The sequence below is a fragment of the Scardinius erythrophthalmus genome (genome assembly GCF_964197995.2).
Source record: "Scardinius erythrophthalmus genome assembly, chromosome: 5".
NCBI lineage: Eukaryota > Metazoa > Chordata > Actinopteri > Cypriniformes > Leuciscidae > Scardinius > Scardinius erythrophthalmus.
Genome location: NC_138225.1, coordinates 8,361,493 through 8,384,450, shown reverse-complemented (window position 1 = coordinate 8,384,450; position 22,958 = coordinate 8,361,493). Strand labels below are relative to the sequence as shown.

Below are 22,958 nucleotides of genomic sequence, written 5' to 3'. Positions count from 1 at the left end.
TTATAGGTCCGATTCATATACCTAACCTGAAAATTATAAAAAAATAAGGTAAAGGTGCAGAGTTACACACCATAAAACAATATATATATATATATATATATATATATATATATATATATATATATATATATATATATACTGTATATGAATTATAAAATTATTTTTTATTTAAATTGTGTTGAGAGCAGCTGATTAGCTTTTATAACGAAGCTGATATTTACTGAAGGGAGAAGTACCACTCACTTCAGAAAAAGATTGAGTGTGGCTTTGTGAGAGGAGAAGTAACACCATGGAAACCAGTCAACAAAACAAGTGAGCTGAACAATAGCCCACCCTCGCTGTTCAGGCTCCACTGCTGATTGGACAAACTGTCCAAAAATGCAGCTCTACCATTATTCAAAGTGACTGTCAGTCAAACATGACCCTACAACAGAGCAGGCTAGTCTAGGGCAACAGGAGACAACACTGCACTGATTTGCTTTCTCATAGATTTGATTTCATTTAAGGATATCGATCTTGTCTGACTTGGGAAAGCAGAGTGAATCAAATGTGATTTAGTTTGAACAAAACAATCACAGAGTCTCAAAACATACATAGAATGGTCGCGGGTAAAAAGGTGACAAAAGAAAGTATTCTTCCATCTGTGTGTGAGGATAATGGAGATGAAGGTGGAAAAGAAGAGGATTTGGGTGGGATTGCGAGCAGGCCGGTCAGCAGACCCAGAAGTGTCTACAGCAGAGGAAGTGTTGATGGCCAAGTGAGTGTCCATGCTCATATTTCACATATTAACATATTAACACTTTACAGTAAGGTCTAATTTCTTAACAATATATTCTTACACTTTGTTAATGTCAATGAAAATGTTGATGTTCATGTTAGTTCACAGTGCATTATCTGATGTTAACAAATGCAACTTTTGATCTTAAAAATGTATTAGTAAATGTAGAAATTAACATTAAGATAAATAAATGCTGCTGAAGAATTGTTCATTGCTCATTTGTTCATGTTAACTGATGTAGTTAACTAATGTTAACAAATCAAACCTTATTGTAAAGTGTTACTCTGTTTCTTATGCTTGTATGTTAGAAAACACATGATGACTAGCACATGTTCCTGGATCAACATCCTTTCAACCAATCAGAATTTAGGGTTTAGGGGAAGAGGCATGGTTTGGCGAATGATAGGTTGAACACTGGTTGCTGACATCCCAAATCCCTTCTATCATGTCTGAAGTACTGAGTGTGAAGGCAAAAAGTGTGTGTGTGTGTGTGTGTGGGGGGGGGGGGTGCAAACTTAATTTACGAGTACTCAAAGTAAACATACAGTGTCAATTTAATACACTTTTAATAAACAGCCAGCCCAAATTTAACCAGCATAAAAGCATCCAAATGGCATCTGAATTAAAGAAAATACTACACTATACTTCTCAAAAGTTGGGTTTAAACAATGCTTTTATTCAGCAAGGATGGATTAAATTGATCAAAAGTGACAGTAAAGACAATTATAATGTTAGATGCTGTAAATGCAAAAATATTAAGCAGCACAACTGTTTTCAACATAATGATAAGAAATGTTTTTTGAGCAGCAAATCAGCATATTAGAATGATTTCTGAAGGATCATGTGACACTGAAGACTGAAGTTATTCTATCACAGGAATAAATTACATTTAAAATATATTAAAATAGAAAACAGTTATTTTAAAATGTAATTACATTTTGGAATATTTCTGTTTTTACTGAATTTTTTTGATCAAATAAATGCAGGTGAGCATAATAGACTTCTTTCAAAAGAAGACCCCTGGACAGTACCTGTATATAATGATGTCATTTGGTCATTAATGGTCATTTAAGCACCAAATTCATCAGAAACTCACACTCTTATCATCAGCATACAGTATGCTGAGCTTGACTGGAATGTGATTGACCAGTGTTTGTTCATGTCATTGTATGTAGTTTAGGTTTTCTCAACTTTTTGATGCTCTCACCGCTGTCAATCCCAGAATCCCCCGCATGAGCCCGTTGCTCATCTCACATAGAAACTGAATTGTAAACGCCCGCTCATCTCAGCACCAGTGGGCACACACAGTTACTTTTCAACCACTCACCACAAACCATCTGCAGCTCCATTCTGCTATCTGGTACTCAATCCTCCAAAAAAATAAAATAAACTTCCTACCCTACAGTATGTTTTTTTTTCCTCACAGTATGTTTCATTTGGAAATATGTCACTTTGTGGAAGTAAAATGATAGAATTGTGCACCATTCAGAAGTGAAATGTAGAAATTCATATAACAATGTTTAACTGGAACAGCAAAGTTTGACAAGTTTGTTTGGAATGTTGGCTTGACAAAGTCTTATTGGAAAGTTTTGAGTATGAATGGATGGACGGATAGATGGATGGATGGATGGAAATGTTACACATATAATTTTTTATATAGAAACAACAAAGTCTTGTTAAGTTTTGAATAATGTTGAAAAAGCCTTGCAAAAGTTAGACATAAGTGAACAATAGATAGATGGATGAATGGATGGAGCAAAGTCTTGTTAGAAAGTTTTGAATAAGGTTGAAAAAGCCTTGAAAAAGTTGAGGGTTTATAAGACTTATTAGACAAAATAATAAAACGTTGGACTGACAGCTAAATGACGAGGCATAATTTCGGAGCATGTTCCCTGCCTGAAAATGTTCATCCTTCTGCTCAGAGAGTGCCTAGATCCCCCAGCCAGAATCAAAGCATAAGAATGGCCCAACAGGATGAAGATTATACACATGAAGAAGACGAGGTGGATGAAGGTCGAGGCCTCCCAGGTGATGGACAGCAGCAGGAGGAAGAGTGTGTCATCGCTGACCAAGATTTTGACATAGACCTGGAACTCAGCAGATTTCACAGTGAGAGTTCTTATTAAAAGTGAAAGTGTGAATATGAACAGAGAGAGAGAGAGAGAGAGTGGGCTGGCGGGGGGGCGTGGGTGATGCACGTTCTGATAGAGGGTGTCAAAGAGCTAAGGGGCAGAGAATATGATGTTTCCACTCAATGGGGAATAAAACAGGCAAACGGCCGTGAGTCATGCTTGTAATTTCAGACAGGCTTCTCTCTTTCTCTCTCTCTCTCATTTTTCACCTGCTTGTTCTGCAGATACCGAAACACCTACACAATCCTCTACATATACATAAATCACGGCTCGATCCATCTCTCACTATCTCTCTGATGGCTGTTTATTCAGCTTATTAGAGATAGCCATCTGCTAGATTACTGCTGTGTGCCTCCGCATAGCTTAATGAATGGCTTGGGAATTTTCCACATTCATGATAATTGTGCATCTCAATGAGAAACAATGATACACTGTTGTATTTGGTTTACCAAGTCACACCAGTTCATCTCAATTGAGCTAAGGTTGCATGTGTGAATACGCCATATTGGTTATTTTCTGCTTGCTGAGGAAAGCATCATTATTATTTTTTCTCATAACTATAATAGTAGACCCCTAACTTCATGAGTAACTTGTCCTTACACTGTTTGTGCTGCAGAAAATCAGATTCTAAGCAGTTTTTCAACGTTATCTTCTGTTGTTGCATTTGTATTTCTTGTATTAGACTTATTTAGAAGCAGAACTTATATTTCATGCTTTTAAAAGTGCTCCAAAAATATCTACTAATACATTGAAATATCTGCAATTTATTCTTGCTTACAGAAAATCTGTGTTTTGAATGCCCTTAAATGGAGAAATACACTTTTTTATTTTATTTTATATTTTTACTTAGATGTTTTAATGAAATCTAAGAGATTTCTGTCCCTTCATTCACAGCCTACGCTTTACGCTTCAAAAAGTTAAACATGTGAATTGAACAGTTTAGTCGATGAACAGATTTTGAATGTAGGCTTTTATTTACATTTAAACATTGACAAGGCTGCGTCAAAATTGCATACTCTCTTGAGTAGGTACTTATTCTGAATAAGTAATTACTTTGTGACCGCTAAAAAAGTATGTCAGAGAATGTCTAATAGGAAGAGAATTGGCACTCTCTGCTTACTTCCGGTTTCTGGACTGGCTGCAGTAACACGTCTCTGTCCATGCGGGGGCGCTCGCAGGCGAGTGCAGAATGAATGGAGGTCTATGGCGAAAAACCCTCAAAATCCACTTTTCTCAGGATATAATTTTTTGTCTAGTAATTTGAATGTTGTATTCGAAAGGAGATACAAAGAAATTACACATTGCTGGGTGTTAGATTTTTTAGAGTCACCTACTACTTCCAGCGAGATTCTGAAGTGTCCGTCGTATTCACACTTCAGAATCTCGCTGGAAGTAGGTCATCCAGGTACTTTTTGCCTTCTCTTTTATGAGTACTGTGAACTCAGACATCTTTTGTCACATACTGTTTTTCACTACTGTAGATTTCAGATGCAGCCAAAGACTTTAACATTGATCAGCGAACATAAACAGAAGCTCAACTGAACTTGCTTGACATGTGAGAACAAATCTCATTGGTTCTTGCTGAAGCTCAAACGTGATGCGTAACACGAGAATGAACCTCATTGGTTCTTGCACGTCAAGCGAACATGCTTGAGCTTCTGTTTACCACAACTGATGTGTGAGTTGATGAATGTTTAAATGTGAATAAAAGACTAAATTAAATCTGTTCATCATATAAACTGATCGAGTCTGTTCAGAAAATTTGGACTAAACCATTCGATTTATATTGATTCGTTTTACGATCGCTTTATGAACTTTTTGAAGCATCAAAGTGGTAGTTGCGTAGCTTGTCATTGGAGGGACAAAAAGCTCTCAAATTACATTAAAAAGATCTTCATTTGTGTTCTGAAGATGAAAAAAAGTCTTACGGGCTTGGAATGACATGAGGGTGAGTAATTAATGACAGAATTTTCATTTTTGCTGGACTAACCCATTGAGTTAAATGATTAACTAGACATGCTAAGTATCCAAACCTTGACTCATTGCTTGGGCTAGTAGGAACACCCTAGAAACCACATACCTGTAGTAGAAACATGCTAAGCACCACATTGAACACTTTAGCAATCAAATACAGTAGCAATGCAAGGGCAACCATTCATAACATCCTAGCATTGGTTCTTGTCTGTGTTTGTCTATACTGATTGAGAACATTTTCTTTTATCGTCATTGCAACTGTCAATATTTTACCAATTTGCTTAATTTATACAAGAGATATCTTATCAAACAAATGAGAGATATTCTGATTGTTTTTTTAGATGAAAAACAAGCATATGACCCTACAGGCCAGTCCCGCTACAAAGAGGCTTGTAAGATGCTGAACGTAATTCCTGTATCCTGCTTCCTCCGAAATATGAAACAGAGTGAAATCAACATGATGCATTATGGATTGGGATCACAGGTAAGAGAAAAAAACAAAACAGGTTTAATGTCAGACGGCTTTAGTGAGGGAAAGAACTACAATCCCATGAAGCACCGTGAACCGCATAATTGAATTAAAAACGATGGAGAAATAAAACTACTTATTTACAAATGTTGATTATGCGTATAATCGATTATGCCATTCGCAGTGCTTCATTGGAGTGGGCGGGGCTAAAGAGGTAATTTGGAGCCTGTAGCTTTTTTCGATTCTGTGATTGTGGTGTAATTTTCTGCACAGCCTCATGGGTAATGTAGTTTTTCTACATTTTCTACATTTTTCTATATCCAGTGTTACACATGATTATTTTAAAAATAAGTTCAAATAAAAAGAGCTGATGGCTTCAGCAGAAGCCCAGCAAGCAATAGCCGTCATTTCACCATCTAGGTTAACTATAGGTTAATGTTGAAAAGGGGCGGGGCCACATAAGGTCCAGGGGCGTGTCTACGTGGTGGCCAGGGGGGGCACTGGCCCCCCCTGAAATTTGATTGGCCACCCCAGGTGCCCCCCCTATAAGATGTCTTGTGATTGGTTCATTTTACGGCCATTCAGTTTATAGACTAATGAAGTTCGCGATTCAAAGAAGTGCAGCACCAGGGAAACAACGGTTGCAAGTTGTGAGCGCAGCTTCTCTGCACTTAAGCTCATAAAAACACATTTACGCACTACCATGACTCATGACAGACACAGTAATCTTGGAGTCACGGTGCGTGTCCACTACAGCGGCAAAAGTCCGCTCAGTGCCGCTGGCAACGCTGTAAAACGTCTCCGCTCTGGGGTGTCTCTGTTGCGACTGCGAGGGTGTTTAATCGAAGTATTTTTCAACACACGGACAGTATCATCAGCGATGCACGCGATTACGTTTAGAAATAGACAAGTTTTGTTGAGAACTGTCCAACCTTTTGACGCTCTCGGTCGCTCTCAACGCTTTCTCCGGTCCGCTGTCAATCTCAAAATGCAACTGCGCGAGCGTGAAGCTCGACTTCCATAGGAATGAATTGAAAACGTTCGCTCCGCTCCACTCGCACCGTGCCAGTGGACACGCACCGTAAGCACCGTAATTTTGTTAGACGGTTTGCCAGTCACCACCGAAACAGACAAATCCAGCTGTTTTAGTTGAGGTCTGCCTTCTTTCTTTTTCGACTGTTTAGTTTCTAAACTAAAGACTAGCAGAGCACAATGTAATGGTTCTATATTTTATTTTTAAACTGTGGTGTTTTCATTTGAACTGTTACAGTGCTAAAACTTTAACTCTGTGTTACTCAGCTTTTTTGTAAATGAATTTGAAAGAAATGTTGAATGAAACACTATGATGTTTTGGCCAAACCATTTGAATTATTACAGTGGGGGGATTTATTTATTTATTTATTATTATTTGAAAGAGATTGTGAATAAAACTACTGTATTGTAATGGCCAAACTTTAAAAGAAAAGGTTTTTAAAATTGCTCATTATTAAAATTGCTTTTATTTAATTAACTTGTTAGTTTTATGAAAACACAAAAAATAATAAACACTGGTTCTCAAATTTAACTTAATGGATTACAGGGGTGACAAAAAAACTAAATTAATCAAAAATGTGCTGATTTGTTTACAAGTAACTTACAAGTAATTTACAAGTTTACAAGTAAGTAATCAAGTAAAAAAAAAAAAAATCAATAGGATTTACGTAATGTAGGCTACTGTAGAATTTAGCTTTTTTTTTGGGGTCACTTGCCGCCACCCCGTTTGGAGGCAGTGCCCCAGCATGGCCCCCCCACTGAAAATGCTCTAGACACGCCCCTGATAAGGTCTATAGAGCTGATATAGTCCGGATATGAGTAACCCACTTCTAGCCAAAATAACCTTGAATTTGGTTACATGTCGTTTTTGCCAAAATAGCTTGCGAGATGTATGATATTCCATCATGTAAGCAAAGTACAATGATTACAAGGTGTTTGGTTTCATTTCTTCTCTCATTTCATTTCTTTGTTATCTAAATGATGACTATTCTTGGGCTATGGTTTAGACATCTATTACATTTTCACTCACAGCCCAAATTTTGCCTTGTTTTAGCCTAGATGTCTGGGCTGTGTTTGGATGGCTGTTAGGCGTCTTTTAAACGCAAACTTGCTTGCTGGGAGTTAACAACTTCATAGTCTTTAAAGGTTTATAAGTTATAGTTCAAAATCAATTCCCTTATGAAGAAAATTAATGGAATTTTATACTTCCGGAACTGACTGTTGCACCCTATTTGGCATGATTTGTTTGTTTCAGTTCTCTGATTGGTCAAGATATTATTGCAGAATCATGGGTAATGTCATTTTTCATGAGGATTCCCACCATTAAACATGATTATTTAAAATAATGTGGGCTGATGGCTTCAGTAAAACCATATACCATATCAGTAGGTCTTTTTTTTAAGGTTTATAAGTTAAAAATCACTTCTCCTATTGTGAAAATGAATGGGATTTTTAGTTCTGGAACCCGACTGTTGCACTCGTGTCAATTGTTTAAATACACGGCGCTCCCATTTAAATAAAAAACTGCTGGCCTTAGGAAAAAATGCTTTGGTGGATTTACACAGCATAAAGGGTAACAAAACAACGTTAAACATTTTAAAACCCCTCCTCTATAGGGAACCAAAGCTCTGGCGGTTTCTCTGGTGACCAACATCTCCATCTTGAAACTGAATCTGCGGGATAATTGTATGGAGGGAATGGGCGCCGCTGCCATCGCTGACATGCTCAAAGAGAACTGCTACATCACAGGTGACACACACTGCTTCTACTTTACAATACTGCCTTGTTTCCTGTTGGACTTTTATTTGGGATTCACTAGCAGTGTGAACTTCAAGTCTGTTTGATCTTATCCGTGAGACAGTCTTGTCATGTATTTTGGATCGGACAGTCTGGAATCTTTTAGAACCCAGTATTTTGCAAGGTGTTTTATCATTCCTGTCCTGCACTGTGATATCTGAGCACACGCAACGGTGCTAGACTGCTAGTGACCATTTAATAGAAATTATCCAGTTCAAATAATAGAATTATGAAATGGAGTTAATTCTGTTGATGTGAATGTTATTAAACGCACACTTTCACTGAAAAAAAAGGATTAACTTTGAAACAATTTTCACTCAGAAATTGATAGTAAATTTCACATATAATTACTAAGAATTGGCAAGCAGACATTGAATTAAATGTGAAATTTTGAAGAAGAAAATCTGAAATAGTATTTTTCTAAAATGTGCTATTTTAGAAATGTGCTATGTTTTATTTACAACTTCAAAAAAATATATATTTTTTGCAGTTTATCATCAGTGTTGGGGAAAGTTACTTTTAAAAGTAATGTTACTCCTTAAAAAAAGTAACTAATTGCGTTACTTATAATGGAAAGTAATGCGTTACATTAATTTTGCGTTACTTTTTCTCACCTGAGCTGGGTTTGCTTGCTTGCTTGTTTTTTAATAACAAACAAAAGTTCTATTTTTGGCAAATGTTAAGTGAAATGTGAAATGAAGAGGCCTCAGGCTGAAGGAAATGCAGATTCATGCCTGTACACTGTAAAAATTAAAGGTGCCTGGAGGAACCTTTTGGGGTTCTTCACTTCGCCACACCTGCGGAACCGTCTGTAGATCCTCTAGGCACCCTTTAAAAAGGGGCAGTTCTCTGAGGAACCACACAGGTTTCCTGAGGAACTCTTATATGAAGCACTGTGTGGAACCACTGTGGGTGCCTCCAGGAACCAAATTTCAAATTTTTTTTTTTTTATTATTTGTATTAAATTAATTTCATGTTGTTACTACGGTTACCATAAACTTCTATTATAATAAACAAACTGAACCAAATACAAAATAAGAATTGTTTATTACATATTTTAGATCCATTTTGATACATACACTTCAATACACTTGGGGAAAAAAGCTAGTACCGTAATAGATTAATATCAATGAATACACAAAAAAAATTGTATACGTAACATGAATAATCAACCATGTGTATACAATAGGCTACACAAGAAAAGACATCTCAACAAAATGCATAGAAAACACATGTTCCATGTAATAAGTCAATGTAAAAAATTAAAATTGACTAATTAAAAATGTCCACCTTCACTTAATTTTAAAATGTGTTTCAGTTTGCTTAAGTCTGACGCCACTGTTTCCAAGTTCAAAAGCTCTCAGATGCCAAAAACAAACAACAAACAGTGCTAATATGCACTCATTGTGCTGTAATATTCCTGAAAATTATGATCCTAACCTTTATCTCTATTCTGAAATCTCAGATGGTTAGTTATTCAGCTATTTTGAATCATCAAATGTTGAAGTCAGGGATGCTGTGACTGTGAGACTGGAGACTGTAATGTACACTATGGCTTTTGAAAAGCTTAAATGTGTGACTTGAATCAACAGTTCCCATAAATGGTTGAGTATTCTCAATATCTAGAAACAAGATAAAGGAAGTAGAAGTAGAGGCTTCGACCCGGAAACAGTATTCCTTATGTCACAACAAGCAGAAAACATTTTCCATTTGAACAGAGTTAAGGTGCAGTAAAATTATCTGTTGTTCTGTGAATGTTCACTGGTGAATTCAGTCATTTCAATAAGAATCCACACGATCAGCAATTTTGTGTGGTGCTTCATACATTACATTGCTACACTGCTGACAATGGTCAATGGACCTTTTTGCCTGTGTAATTTCACGAAATTCACAAATGTGACGCACCTTTACTCGCTGCAACATAAAATGCAATCAATTATAAAATCTTCACAAGGGACATGTGAGGTACTTAACGAGTTAGAAAAGTGAAAAGGTGCATCAGCTTCATTTTCCGTTTGTTTTTCCTCTTTTCTGGTGGATGGTCCAGCCACTTCAGTGATTTTCAGGTCTACAGGAGGATTTTTATTCTTGTTCAAACTTGTATTTCAGCTTACCGAGATCCCTGCAAAGTACAAAATTTACTGTTAGTAAGGTTATTAAAGTGATAGTTGTGAAATTTAAATAATTTCAAACCTGTTTGACTTTCTGTCTGTGGAACCCAAATCTCAGGCATAATGCAACCCCTGTCACCGTTCGATTTCACTGCATGAAACACAAGCAAAAAAAAATTGTGTACCGGTAAATCATTCATGAAACCATTCTTATGCACACTTGTCTAGTTCAATTCAATGCAACAATTTATATAAAAATGGTTAAGCTCCAAAAATGTCCCAGAAAAGATCCTAAAAATAATCAATGAATTCACAACTCATGTGTTATGGTTTGTTGTTACGTCAGAAACGAGGATACAATATGCAAGTGCAAAAAACTCTTTATTGATAGGCAAATAATGATGATGATGATGATGATGATGAAATCCGGGTGATGCAGGCTGTGGCGCAGGGACTTTGATGGTCAGACACGGAGAGATGGATGAAGTGCAGTGCGCTCTGATGAGTGAAGACGTGATCCAGACATGAAACGTAATCCAACAAGACGTGAAACAGGAACACAGGAACTCCAGACGGGACACGAGGCACAGGAACAGGATCAGACAACACAGAGACTTCATGCAACGATCTGACAAGGAGATGAGAAAGCGGTGAGCATATATAGGAGATGAGATGAGTGGCAGCTGGTGATGATGAGTGATTGCAGCTGGCTACTGATCAACAGTAACGATCCGGACACACCCACTCACACACTCACACACATGTAAACAACAAGGCACGAGACTAGAGAGAGACATTGGATCTATGAACCGTGACAGTACCCCTCCCCCTAGGAACGCCTCCTGGCGTTCCCAGGTCCCCTTACCTGTCGATTGTAATCATCGATAAGGGAGTGATCCAGAATGTCTCTAGCAGGTACCCAACTTCTCTCCTCTGGACCGTAACCTTCCCAGTCCACCAAGTACTGGAATCCGCGTCCCCTCCGCCTTGAGTCCAGCACACGATTGACCGAATAAGTGGGTTCCCCATCTACGAGTCGCGGCGGGGGAGGAACCGGGATTGGCGGATTAATACGAGAATGAAATACGGGTTTAATTTTGGATACATGAAAGACGGGGTGAATCCTCCTGTACGCTGGAGGTAGGTTGAGGCGGACTGCCACCGGACTAATGATCTTGGTGACAGTAAACGGGCCAATGAATTTGGGAGCAAGTTTATTAGACACGGAACGCAGAGGAATGTTCTTGGTAGAAAGCCACACTTTTTGACCAGCGACGTATACGGGAGGCCTAGACCGGTGGCGATCGGCTTTGGCCTTGGTGCGCAACCCCACCTGGAGTAGAGTCTCACGGGCTCTAGTCCACGTGCGGTGACACCTCTGGACGAAGGCGTGAGCGGAGGGGACCGCGACTTCGGATTCCAGACTAGGAAAAATTGGTGGCTGGTACCCTACACTACACTCAAACGGAGATAGGCCCGTAGATGACACTGGCAACGTGTTGTGGGCGTACTCCACCATAGAAAGTTGTTGACTCCACGAGGAAGGATTCTTGGAGACTAAACATCGTAACGTTCTTTCCAAATCCTGGTTGGCTCTCTCAGTTTGGCCATTGCTCTGGGGGTGGAACCCTGAGGACAAACTGACAGTCGCCCCCAGAAGCTTACAAAATTCTCGCCAAAATTTGGACACAAACTGGGGTCCCCTGTCAGAAACCACGTCTATCGGGAGGCCATGTAACCGAAAGACGTGGTCAACGACAATCACCGCTGTCTCCTTGGCTGAGGGTAATTTGGGCAAGGGAATGAAATGGGCCGCCTTCGAGAACCGGTCCACCACGGTCAAAACTACCGTGTGACCCTGAGAGGGTGGGAGGGCGGTAACAAAATCTAGAGCGATATGGGACCAGGGTCTCGAAGGAACCGGCAGCGGTTGGAGTAACCCATCTGGGGGTCGATTGGAAGTCTTACCAGTGGCACAAACTGAGCAAGCCAAAACAAAATTGTGAATGTCACGAGCCATGAGAGGCCACCAGAATCGTTGCTTGACTAAAAATCTAGTGCGACTGACTCCTGGATGACAAGCCACATTGGAAGAATGCCCCCACTGAATGACGCTGGACCTCAGACCCTCAGGCACAAATAAACGATTCGGTGGGCAACCGACCGGGGGCGTTACCCCTTCTAAGGCCTTCTTGACCTTCGATTCGACCTCCCATACGAGTGTAGAGATGAATAGAGTCTCCGGTAAAATGCACTCGGGAGTAGACGGGCGTTCGGAACGATCAAAAATGCGCGATAAAGAATCGGGTTTGATGTTTTTAGAACCCGGGCGGTACGAGAGAGTAAAATCAAAACGACCGAAAAAAAGTGCCCACCGAGCCTGCCTGGAGTTCAATCTTTTAGCAGTCCGAATGTATTCTAAGTTCTTGTGATCAGTCCAAACGATAAAAGGTACCCCCGACCCTTCTAACCAGTGCCGCCACTCTTCCAATGCTAACTTGACTGCCAACAACTCTCTGTTCCCAATGTCATAATTGCGTTCGGCAGGAGATAGACGATGAGACAAAAACGCGCAAGGATGCATCTTGTCGTCTGAAAGAGAGCGCTGGGATAACACTGCTCCTACCCCCACCTCTGACGCATCGACCTCCACCACGAACTGACGTGATGGATCAGGGGTTGTCAGAATAGGGGCTGAAACGAAGCAACCCTTCAGTTTGGCAAACGCAGCCTCGGCTGCGTCTGACCACCTGAACGTCGTTCTGGGGGAGGTCAAGGTGGTCAGAGGTGCGGCTAGTTGGCTGAAGTTGCGAATAAAACGCCGGTAGAAATTGGCGAACCCCAGAAATCTCAGTAGGGCCTTACGAGACTCTGGACTTGGCCACTCTACCACAGCCTTGATCTTCTCAGGATCCATGCGCATTCCCTCAACCGACACGATGTACCCTAGGAATGGAACAGACTGTGCATGAAAATCGCATTTCTCCGCCTTGACAAAAAGCCCATTCTCTAGCAACCTCTGAAGCACTCGTCGGACGTGCTGCACGTGTTCCTGGAGAGAAGAAGAAAAAATCAGTATGTCGTCCAGGTAGACATAAATGAACTGATCTATCATATCTCGCAGCACGTCATTGACGAGTGCCTGGAAGACCGCTGGACTGTTGGAAAGCCCGAAAGGCATAACCAAGTATTCAAAGTGTCCCCTGGGGGTGTTAAACGCGGTCTTCCACTCATCCCCCTCCCTGATGCGGACCAAATGATAAGCATTACGTAAATCCAATTTTGTGAAGATGGACGCTCCCTGCAACCTCTCGAAGGCTGAAGACATCAACGGCAAAGGATAAGTATTCTTTACCGTGATGTTGTTCAACCCCCGGTAGTCAATACAAGGTCGCAGAGACCCGTCCTTCTTCCCCACAAAAAAGAACCCCGCCCCCGCTGGAGAAGAGGAAGGGCGGATGAACCCCGTTGCTAGAGAATCAGAAATATATTTCTCCATAGCCTCCCTCTCTGGTGTCGAGAGTGAATATAACTTGCCCTTGGGCGGAGCTGTACCTGGTAATAAGTCTATGGCACAGTCATAGGGACGATGCGGAGGGAGAGAAGCAGCCCGAGACTTACTGAACACCTCCTTCAGGTCCAGGTACTCCGCGGGCACGTTAGACAGATCCACTGCCTCCTCCTGCAACACAGGGACAGAAACAGACGGACAGGCAGACACTAGACAAGACTTATGACACTGATCACTCCACGAAGACACAGACTTGAGCTGCCAGTCCACTTTAGGGTTGTGACGGGTGAGCCAAGGGTGACCAAGGACAATGGGTGCAAGGGGAGTGTCCAGGATGTAGAAAGAGATGATCTCGGTGTGGTTGCCTGATGTGATGAGGGTGATGTCTTCTGTGGCAAAAGTGATGGTGGGAAGTTCTTGTCCATTAAGTGCGTGTACAGCAATCTTATGTGTGAGGGGTTTGAGGGAAATCTTGAATTGACGTGCGAATGAGTGATCCATGAAATTACCCTCTGCCCCGGAATCCAAGAGTGCTTGACAGTCGTGAGTGAGTGTTGACCATCTCAGTCTTACCGGAAGGAGGGTAGATGTTGATGAGGTCTTCTCGGCGGAGATCCCACCCGATAGTAGCCTCATACTTACTATCGGGCTTGGCCCTTTTACCGGACAGTTGTAAGCATAGTGTCCGGTTCCTCCACAGTATAGGCAAAGGCCCTGGGACCTCCGCCTTTCCCTCTCCTCCCGGGAAAGCCGAGCTCGACCCACCTGCATGGGCTCGTGATCGTCGACGGGGCTGACCGCGTCCCCGCCTCCAAATCGTGGACCCTCGGCACCTGCCAGAGGGCGTCTACTCGTGGCGTGACCTCCAACTCGGGATAGTCGAGCGTCAACTCTGAGGGCTAAAGCGATGAGTTCATTAAGAGATTGAGGCAGGTCCAAAGCGTAGATCTCTCTCTGGACGCGGTCAGCCAGCCCATGCAGGAACATGTCCCACTGCGCCTCCTCGTTCCATTTGCTCTCCGCTGCCAGGGTCCGGAAATCGATCGAAAAGTCTGACACTGATCTCTCTCCTTGACGTAAATCAGCCAGCATTCTTGCAGCTTCTCTTCCACCGGCCGCCCGGTCGAAAACTCTTTTCATCTCAGCGGAGAGCTCCTGGAACGAGGCGCAGCACGGATCTTCATTCTCCCACACCGCCGTTCCCCATAAGGCCGCTTTCCCAGTCAGGAGGATGAGTACAAAGGCGACCTTGGATCGCTCGGTCTGGAAAGTCTTGGGTTGGAGAGAAAAAAGCATTGAACACCGGGTTAGAAAAGCTCTGCAAAATTTTGGATCACCTGAATAGGGCTCTGGGGCTGGTAGGCGTGGCTCCGACTGGGATGGGCTGTCCGATGGTGTGGGAGGAACGGCCGGTGTGGGCGGCGCAGTGGGAACTCGTAGCTGTTGGATCTGCCGGGTGAGCTCGGACACCTGCGCCACTAACACCTGAACAGCGCGACCAGTATCGTTTAAATTCTGCTCTTGCATGTCCAAACGAGCCATATTGTTACTCAAACAGTCCTCCATGGTCGGCGCTGATGTACTTGCTGTATCCATTCTTGGTCAGATCGTTCTGTTACGTCAGAAACGAGGATACAATATGCAAGTGCAAAAAACTCTTTATTGATAGGCAAATAATGATGATGATGATGATGATGATGAAATCCGGGTGATGCAGGCTGTGGCGCAGGGACTTTGATGGTCAGACACGGAGAGATGGATGAAGTGCAGTGCGCTCTGATGAGTGAAGACGTGATCCAGACATGAAACGTAATCCAACAAGACGTGAAACAGGAACACAGGAACTCCAGACGGGACACGAGGCACAGGAACAGGATCAGACAACACAGAGACTTCATGCAACGATCTGACAAGGAGATGAGAAAGCGGTGAGCATATATAGGAGATGAGATGAGTGGCAGCTGGTGATGATGAGTGATTGCAGCTGGCTACTGATCAACAGTAACGATCCGGACACACCCACTCACACACTCACACACATGTAAACAACAAGGCACGAGACTAGAGAGAGACATTGGATCTATGAACCGTGACATTTGTGTTGTAAGTCTTATGAAGCCATTTAATAGCTTTTTCCTTTTTTTGTCGAAAAAACCAAACTTGAAGTTATAATTCAGGGTTCAAATGTCTTATATTCAAATGTAATCAAATTAAGGTATAGCCTATAAAACATGCATAGCATTATTGGCTCCAAACCTGTGATTTTGCATGAATGTAACATGAATGAGATTTGAGAGCATGAGGGAAGAAGATTTTCAGAGAATAACTGATTAAAAAACACAAGTACACAGTCAAACAATACAATTGCACACAGAGAAAGTTCATAGTAATAAAGTACTTGCATGTGGTGCAGGTACTTACTGTAATTCAATGTTGCCACTGAAACATTGTAGCCTAAGTTACTGGTTGTTCTGGGGAAACAAAATAACAAAGCTGATTATTCACAACATAATATTTATTGACCACTAAATGGATTCAAAATGGTATTTGAGAGAATGAGGGCACCTGTAGTAAGTAAAGTTAGGCTAAACAAAAACAGACCAAACTATATTAACCTGCTTTTGTTATTCATAACAAACGCCAATGAGACAGCAGGAATCAGCTAAATTAGTTAGGCTGTAAGTTATATCAGCAATTTGAAGACACAGTTGTACAGAATATGTTGAATTGAATGACTAACTTTAAATCAATGTAAGACAATAAGTCAATAATTTCCATTTGTTCATTAGATCAACGTAGTTAGCATCGCGGCTAAAACCTTCATAGATACTGTACAATAAACCATAGCAATAAACGAGTGGTAAACACTGTAAAAACGTAGTAATGTATAATAAATTTAGTTTATATATGTGTGTGTGTGTTTGAATATATAGTGAGTATTTATATTTATTTGGCGAGTTTACAAACCTTGTAACGGAGAGCCGAACTAACGGCGGAAGATGCGGCAGGCTTTGATGAGGAGAGCCGTTATTTTCAAACTCGGTGACGTCGATCAGCTGAGCTTTGTTGCGCGCGAGCAGCGCGAGCATCACTGAAGCGACGACAGCAGAGGAACAGCAGCAGTTTCGTGACTGAATAAAACCTTTATCCTCCTGGTTCTTCTTCTTCAAATAATAATTTATGAAGAAGTAAAAAATATTATTTTATTAATATTATTTATTCAATAATAATTAATGAATTTTTTATTATTATTTAGTGTTGTTGTTTAAGGTTTAAATTAATCAATAAAATAGCCCTATACTAAATAAATGTAAGCTACCCAGGTGAAAAAGACGTAGGCTACTGTTAAATGTATTAAAATGCATTAAAGTAGGTTATATTTGTATTGAAGGCCTACTAAAAACACACTCAAGTACATTTTTAATAGTAGCCTATGTATTTTTCACCTGGGTATATATACTGAATCAAACATAAGTAATAATAGGATAATAATAATATCATTCTGGCCTCACTGAACCATTGGGTTCCTCCAGATGCTGGCTTTAACATAAGAGATCCTCCAGGAACCACTTAAATGTTAAAAGATCTTCCAATAACCCTTTTATCACATTCAAGTTCCTCTATTTTCCCCCAAAGCACTTCGAGGTCTCATGGTAATGAAAAGGTGACTCCAGAACCTCTGAACTAATTACAAAGTGCTTAAAGGATCCCATAAGTTCCAGCAAGAACCTCAAAGATTGTCAATGCTCCTCCAGGAACCCTACTATAGGAGAAAGAGCTTTGAGGCACTTAAATTAAATTTTTAAGTTCCTTGAGTATCCAACAGGATATTTGAGGCTCCTTTAGTTTTTACAGTGTACAGTACCTGTACTCAAACTAATTTTTCAGCTGTGTTGTGTAAATTTTCTATATTGTATTAATTGTGTTCACAACTTGTAATAATTACTTCAATGAGCTCATTGTTTCGGCCTTAAATTAGTAAATTATTAGCTATATATGTACATTTCTGAAATACATTATTTGGACACTAATTGCATTAAATTGTAATGTAGACACATTCGTATTGTGAAAATTGAATTGTTGCTGCCGGATTGGGGAAGAGTAGGATGCAGTCAATAAATAGGAATAAAGTAACTTGCATTACTTATTTGAAAAGGTATCTCAGATATTTTGCTGTAAATTCAAAAGTAAAACTTTTACGATTATGGAGTTAATTGTGTTTTTCCCTCCCAGACATTGATTTGTCAGAAAACCGGATGGGTGAATATGGAGCCAGGGCTCTGTCCAGCATGCTGTTGGAAAACACTACCCTATTCTCTCTCAACCTCTCCGGGAACCATCTGGATGAGCGAGCGGCCAGACACTTGTCTCCAGCTCTGATCGGCAACCAGAAACTCCAGCACCTCGACCTGAGTCACAACAGATTCGCAGATATGGCAGGTGTGAGATGATGTGAAAAGCTTGCGGTTGAAAGGTTCACTTCTTGAGCTTAGACATGATTACAGCAGACCTCTTGCTTTTAAAGGGGCATTTAGTGTTATTTGGCTGTCTAATGTTGAATGCTTGCACATAACACTTGAACTGGAAGACTATTGCATGGTCACTTAGTATACTAGAAGAAAACAGATTGAGATTTGACCTAACACATGCATGACAACAAAAGAACATTAACCTTCGCTGAAATATTCCACAATGGGAATCAAATTAAATATGCCAGTTTCTCTTTTTCATCACTCCTGAGTGTAATAAAATGTCTAGGCACAAAATTGTTGTAATTTAGTTTCAATTCACTAATCAAAAGAGAACTCTCAGGATACATTAGCGTTTTTGTACTGAGCATTTTGAGCTTTTCCACACAAACTTCCATTTCATGCCAACTTCAATTAGAGGTTGTGCATTTGTTTTTAAACAAACTTTTGACTTACACTGTTAATTTTTTTTTTATATATATTTGGACAAACATAGATATTATGTCAGAGTGGCAAAACTTGCTGATAAAAACCTTCAAATCTGCTGTTTTCAAACACATCTGGCTCACCAAAGGTTATCTTTCTGTGAGAAAGTATGGAAAAGCAATTTTTCAAAATAATGTTGTTTTTTTTATAGCTAAGTGCCCTCTTCTTAACTGCTATGCAAATTGGAAATGATATTCAGCTTCAACACAAGCACAATATCTTCCTATTTGCAAACATCTCCATATCCAGAGGGCTGGATCTCAAATGATCAGAAACCCCAGTATGATGATGAGGGATATAGAATATAGTCCTAAAGCCCCAGCTGTCAGCATGAATGACAGTGTGAAAATAGGGAAATTGCCTCAATAAAATATTGCATATAATCATCAAGAGGAACTCCTCCATGACCTGCCATGATTCATACATCCTTAACAGATTCCACTGGCACATCTCTTTTCATATTGCATATGGTGATGGCTTTGCTTTTATAATCATACACTGCTTGCATATTCTTGGCAGGCTACCCTGGTGACCATTGAAAACATGGCCAATAAGGCCTGATATAGTAATATAAATCAAATATGATATTCATTGTGTTTTTATTTATTTAAGAGCTTTGAAAATGGAAACAGTTTAAGGAAATGCTATTTATTATGCTGTATGTAATACACTACCGTTCAAAAGTTTGGGGTCTGTTAGATTTTTGCTCACCAAGGATGCATTTATTTGTATTATTATAAATATTAATATAGTTTAAAATAACAGTTTTTCTATTTGAATATATTTTAAAATAGAATTTATTCCTGTGATCAAAGCTGAATTTTCAGCATTACTCCAGTCTTCAGTGTCACATGATCCTTCAGAAATCATTCTAATATGCTGATTTGCTGCTCAAGAAACATTTCTGAGTATTATTAATATGGAAATCAGTTGTGGTGCTTAATATGTTTGTGGATGTTGTTGATGCACAGACTAACATTTATTTGAAATAGAAATATTTTGTAAAATTTTAAATGTCTTTACTGTCACTTTTAATCAATTTAATGCAGTCTTAATGAGCAGTCACTCATTATATTATAACTTTTTTATTTGAGGGAGAGGGTCACTCACAAGGGAACCCCTATATTTTGGGCCTAAATTACTAGTCAGTCAGATCATACAGAAATCAAATTATAAGTGAAAGGCTCAATAATACACTGAATTAATAACAGTTACTCCCCCATGTTGCTCGGCATCTTTCTCCTCCCCTCAGGGGAAATCCTGGGTGCTGCTATAGCCGAGAACACGGGAATGAAGTCACTCAATCTGGCTTGGAACTGCATTCGAGGAAAAGGAGCCATTGCATTTGCTGAAGGCCTGGGGGTAAGAGAAAAATAAAGTCCATCCTCTGCCAGAGTCAGTCACTCATGCTAAGAATTTACTTTAGCCTAAAATCCATTGATCAAGTCATGATTTAACAGCTGAGATAGAGTAAAATGCTGTTAGATCCTCCGTTCTATGCAGTAAAGGAGTCTTATCACGAGGAATTAAAGTGTATTTGATGTTTTGAGATAAAAGACTTCATTTAACTATGAAAACATACTGAAACTTCCTCCCCTGTCCAAAAATAAATAAATTAATAAGGAGGATTTCCATCACGACATCTCTTGGAATAGTTTTAGCATGTCATTGAATATGGAAAAGTTAGTAGACTACTGCTAATAGACACACAGACACTTTATGTGACCTTGTAAGATATGCTGCATAAATAAACATGCATGAATCCCATAGCAGATCTAGGCAGGTGGAGCTGGGGGAGGTGGAGGGTCTCAGAGGAACTCTGACTAGTTAATAGCAAACAATGAACCAGACTATTTAATGTTGAGCAAGTATTCTCATTGGCTGCAGGGTCAGCGGAGGCTAATCAGCTTGTGCCATGTGGTAATGATGTGATTGCCTCCAGACTGCATGTAGAGGACCTATCAGCCTGCGCCCTCTAGAGTTTCAAGACTGAACTAGATATTTATTGATATTAAGTTACATGAATTATATTTTTATAAATATATATATAAATAATTTGTATAATTATTATTATATATTCTTTTATTTTTAATCTTATATATGATCTGACCCCTTTAAAAAGGAGCACTTCATTTCTGCACGTTACTACAGTCGGTCTGTTTGGATTTTTTATTTTTTTAAGGGAAATATCTTCTTGCGGACCCTGGATTTGTCGTACAATGGCCTGGGCAAAGAAGGTGCCGTGGCTCTAGAGGAAGCACTCAAAAACAACAATACACTGGAGGATCTGAACATTAGGTACTGTCGTCATAGTATGGTTATATATCATAACTGTGCTCACCGACGAGTCAATGTTTTGAAGGCACAAACTGCCCTCACTTATTGTTCCTCACGTGCACACGTGGACAGTTGTCTTGATTTATTGCCGTAATTATGAGATGGTAGGCGGCTGGAACTGTTCTGTGTTTGTCTGCTAAATTTGTTTGAATGTTCACAATGCACATTTATTCATGATTTATTTGCAGTGGTGAAATCAACAAACACCAGACTTAGCAAACAGTCAATTGAATGACAAACACTTATACTTCCATTGCCAAAAATACTTCAGTATTGTCTTTTTTCTTTGTCTGCAGCAATAATCGCATACCCTTTGAAGGAGCCGTGCATTTAGCGCTGGGCCTCAAAGTGAACTCAACTCTACGAATTCTCAAAGTATGAAACATTAGAATAGGAACAGCAGCTGAATCGTTGAAGCAAGTAATACTAAAGTGGCTTTTGAGCGTAAACTTTCAAGTCTGTGTCAGAAGAGATTTACAGCATTTCTCTGTGTTATTATGACTAATTCTGTTGGTTTTCGGTATGATCCAGATGTCTAGGAACCCAATGCAGTCAGCGGGATGCTTCGCCATTCTAAAATCGGTTCAAGCAAATCCAGAATCTGCAGTCGAGTTCTTGGACTTCTCTGTGAGTGGCCCTTACCCATTCATTTCTTATATTTCCTTTGATATTTATTGGTCTTTATTTCTAACATCTTTTTTTTTTTTTTTTTTTTTTTTTTGTAGGACATTTGCGTGGACCAAGAATTTAAAGACTTACTCAACAGCACCAAAGAAACACTCCCAAACCTCCAAGTGAATCATAGTGGAAAAAAGACCTGAAATTTATTCAAAAAACATTCTGGACAATCCATAGGCATGTAAAACTGCAAATGTATTTTTGAACTTACATATAATTGAGACTCTAAACTGATTTGAATCTAGCCTCACACTCCCCCACATGGTAAATTGGATCAAAGTCATAGTTGATGGATCGGTTTCTGCCATTAAGGGAACAATGGTTCAGTAGAATGATGTATAGATCAGGATTTGATAGCATTAGTGACCTTAGACTTTCAAACATATCTAACAAAATGGGTAGTTGACATGACGTGTGGAGCAATGACAAGCTAGACTTTGTGTAAAATCATTGTAAACAACATTTATCCAATTACTTTATACTACTTACCATTCCAAAAAATACAGGAAAGAAGTCTCTTATGCTCACCAAGACTGCATTTATTTGTTCAAAATACAGTAAATGTTATTAAATATTAATACAATTTAAAATAACCGTTTTACATTTTAAAATATCTATTCCTGTCATGCAAAGCTGATTTTTCAGCATCATTACTCCAGTCTTCAGTATCTCATGATCCTTCAGAAATCCTTCTAATATGCTGAGTTCAAGAAACATTTATTATTATCAATGTTGAAAAACATTTTTTTTTTTTTGTGAAAAGTATGATGCATTTCTTTTGATTCTTTGGATTGCAACTTTTGATCAATTTATTCCTTCATTGTTGAATAAATCCGAAAAGTATTAAATACAATATTGAACACCTCTAAAACGTATTCCTCACCCTGCAAGATTATTCAAGTGAACAACGTCATATATCAGTGTCACATCTTCCTTACAAATAATTAGCATATGTCTATGGTATTTAGGCAGCAAATGTGCTTGCCCATTGCAATTAGTCTGATTTCATTATTATTATTATTATTATTATTTTTATCCATTTCCCCCCAAAAAACTAGTCAACAGACAAGTTAAACCAGGCAAACCAGCTTGGTTTAAACTTTTTTTTTCCTTTCCTTTTTTGACTGGATTTTAATTACATCAGCGACCAAATCAGCAGATTAATCGTCGTGATTAATGAGTTT

General features: G+C 39.6%; 1 protein-coding gene across 2 annotated transcripts; it reads left to right on the top strand.

The window, feature by feature from the left end:
* Positions 1 to 410: 410 nt before the first annotated feature.
* Positions 411 to 22,641, top strand: lrrc74b (leucine rich repeat containing 74B). Of its 2 annotated transcripts, none has more exons than XM_081365482.1 (10): positions 411 to 757; positions 2,701 to 2,887; positions 5,226 to 5,368; positions 8,002 to 8,134; positions 18,038 to 18,244; positions 20,012 to 20,121; positions 20,942 to 21,057; positions 21,393 to 21,471; positions 21,628 to 21,723; positions 21,822 to 22,641. In XM_081365482.1, the coding sequence occupies exons 1-10, from the start codon at positions 599 to 601 to the stop codon at positions 21,915 to 21,917; spliced, it is 1,326 nt and encodes a 441-aa protein (XP_081221608.1). In that variant the 5' UTR covers positions 411 to 598; the 3' UTR covers positions 21,918 to 22,641. The 2 variants fall into 2 exon arrangements, 1 of the variants encoding a protein (XP_081221608.1); XR_014030195.1 differs by having other exon boundaries at positions 427 to 757; positions 21,393 to 21,512; positions 21,822 to 22,640.
* Positions 22,642 to 22,958: the final 317 nt, after the last annotated feature.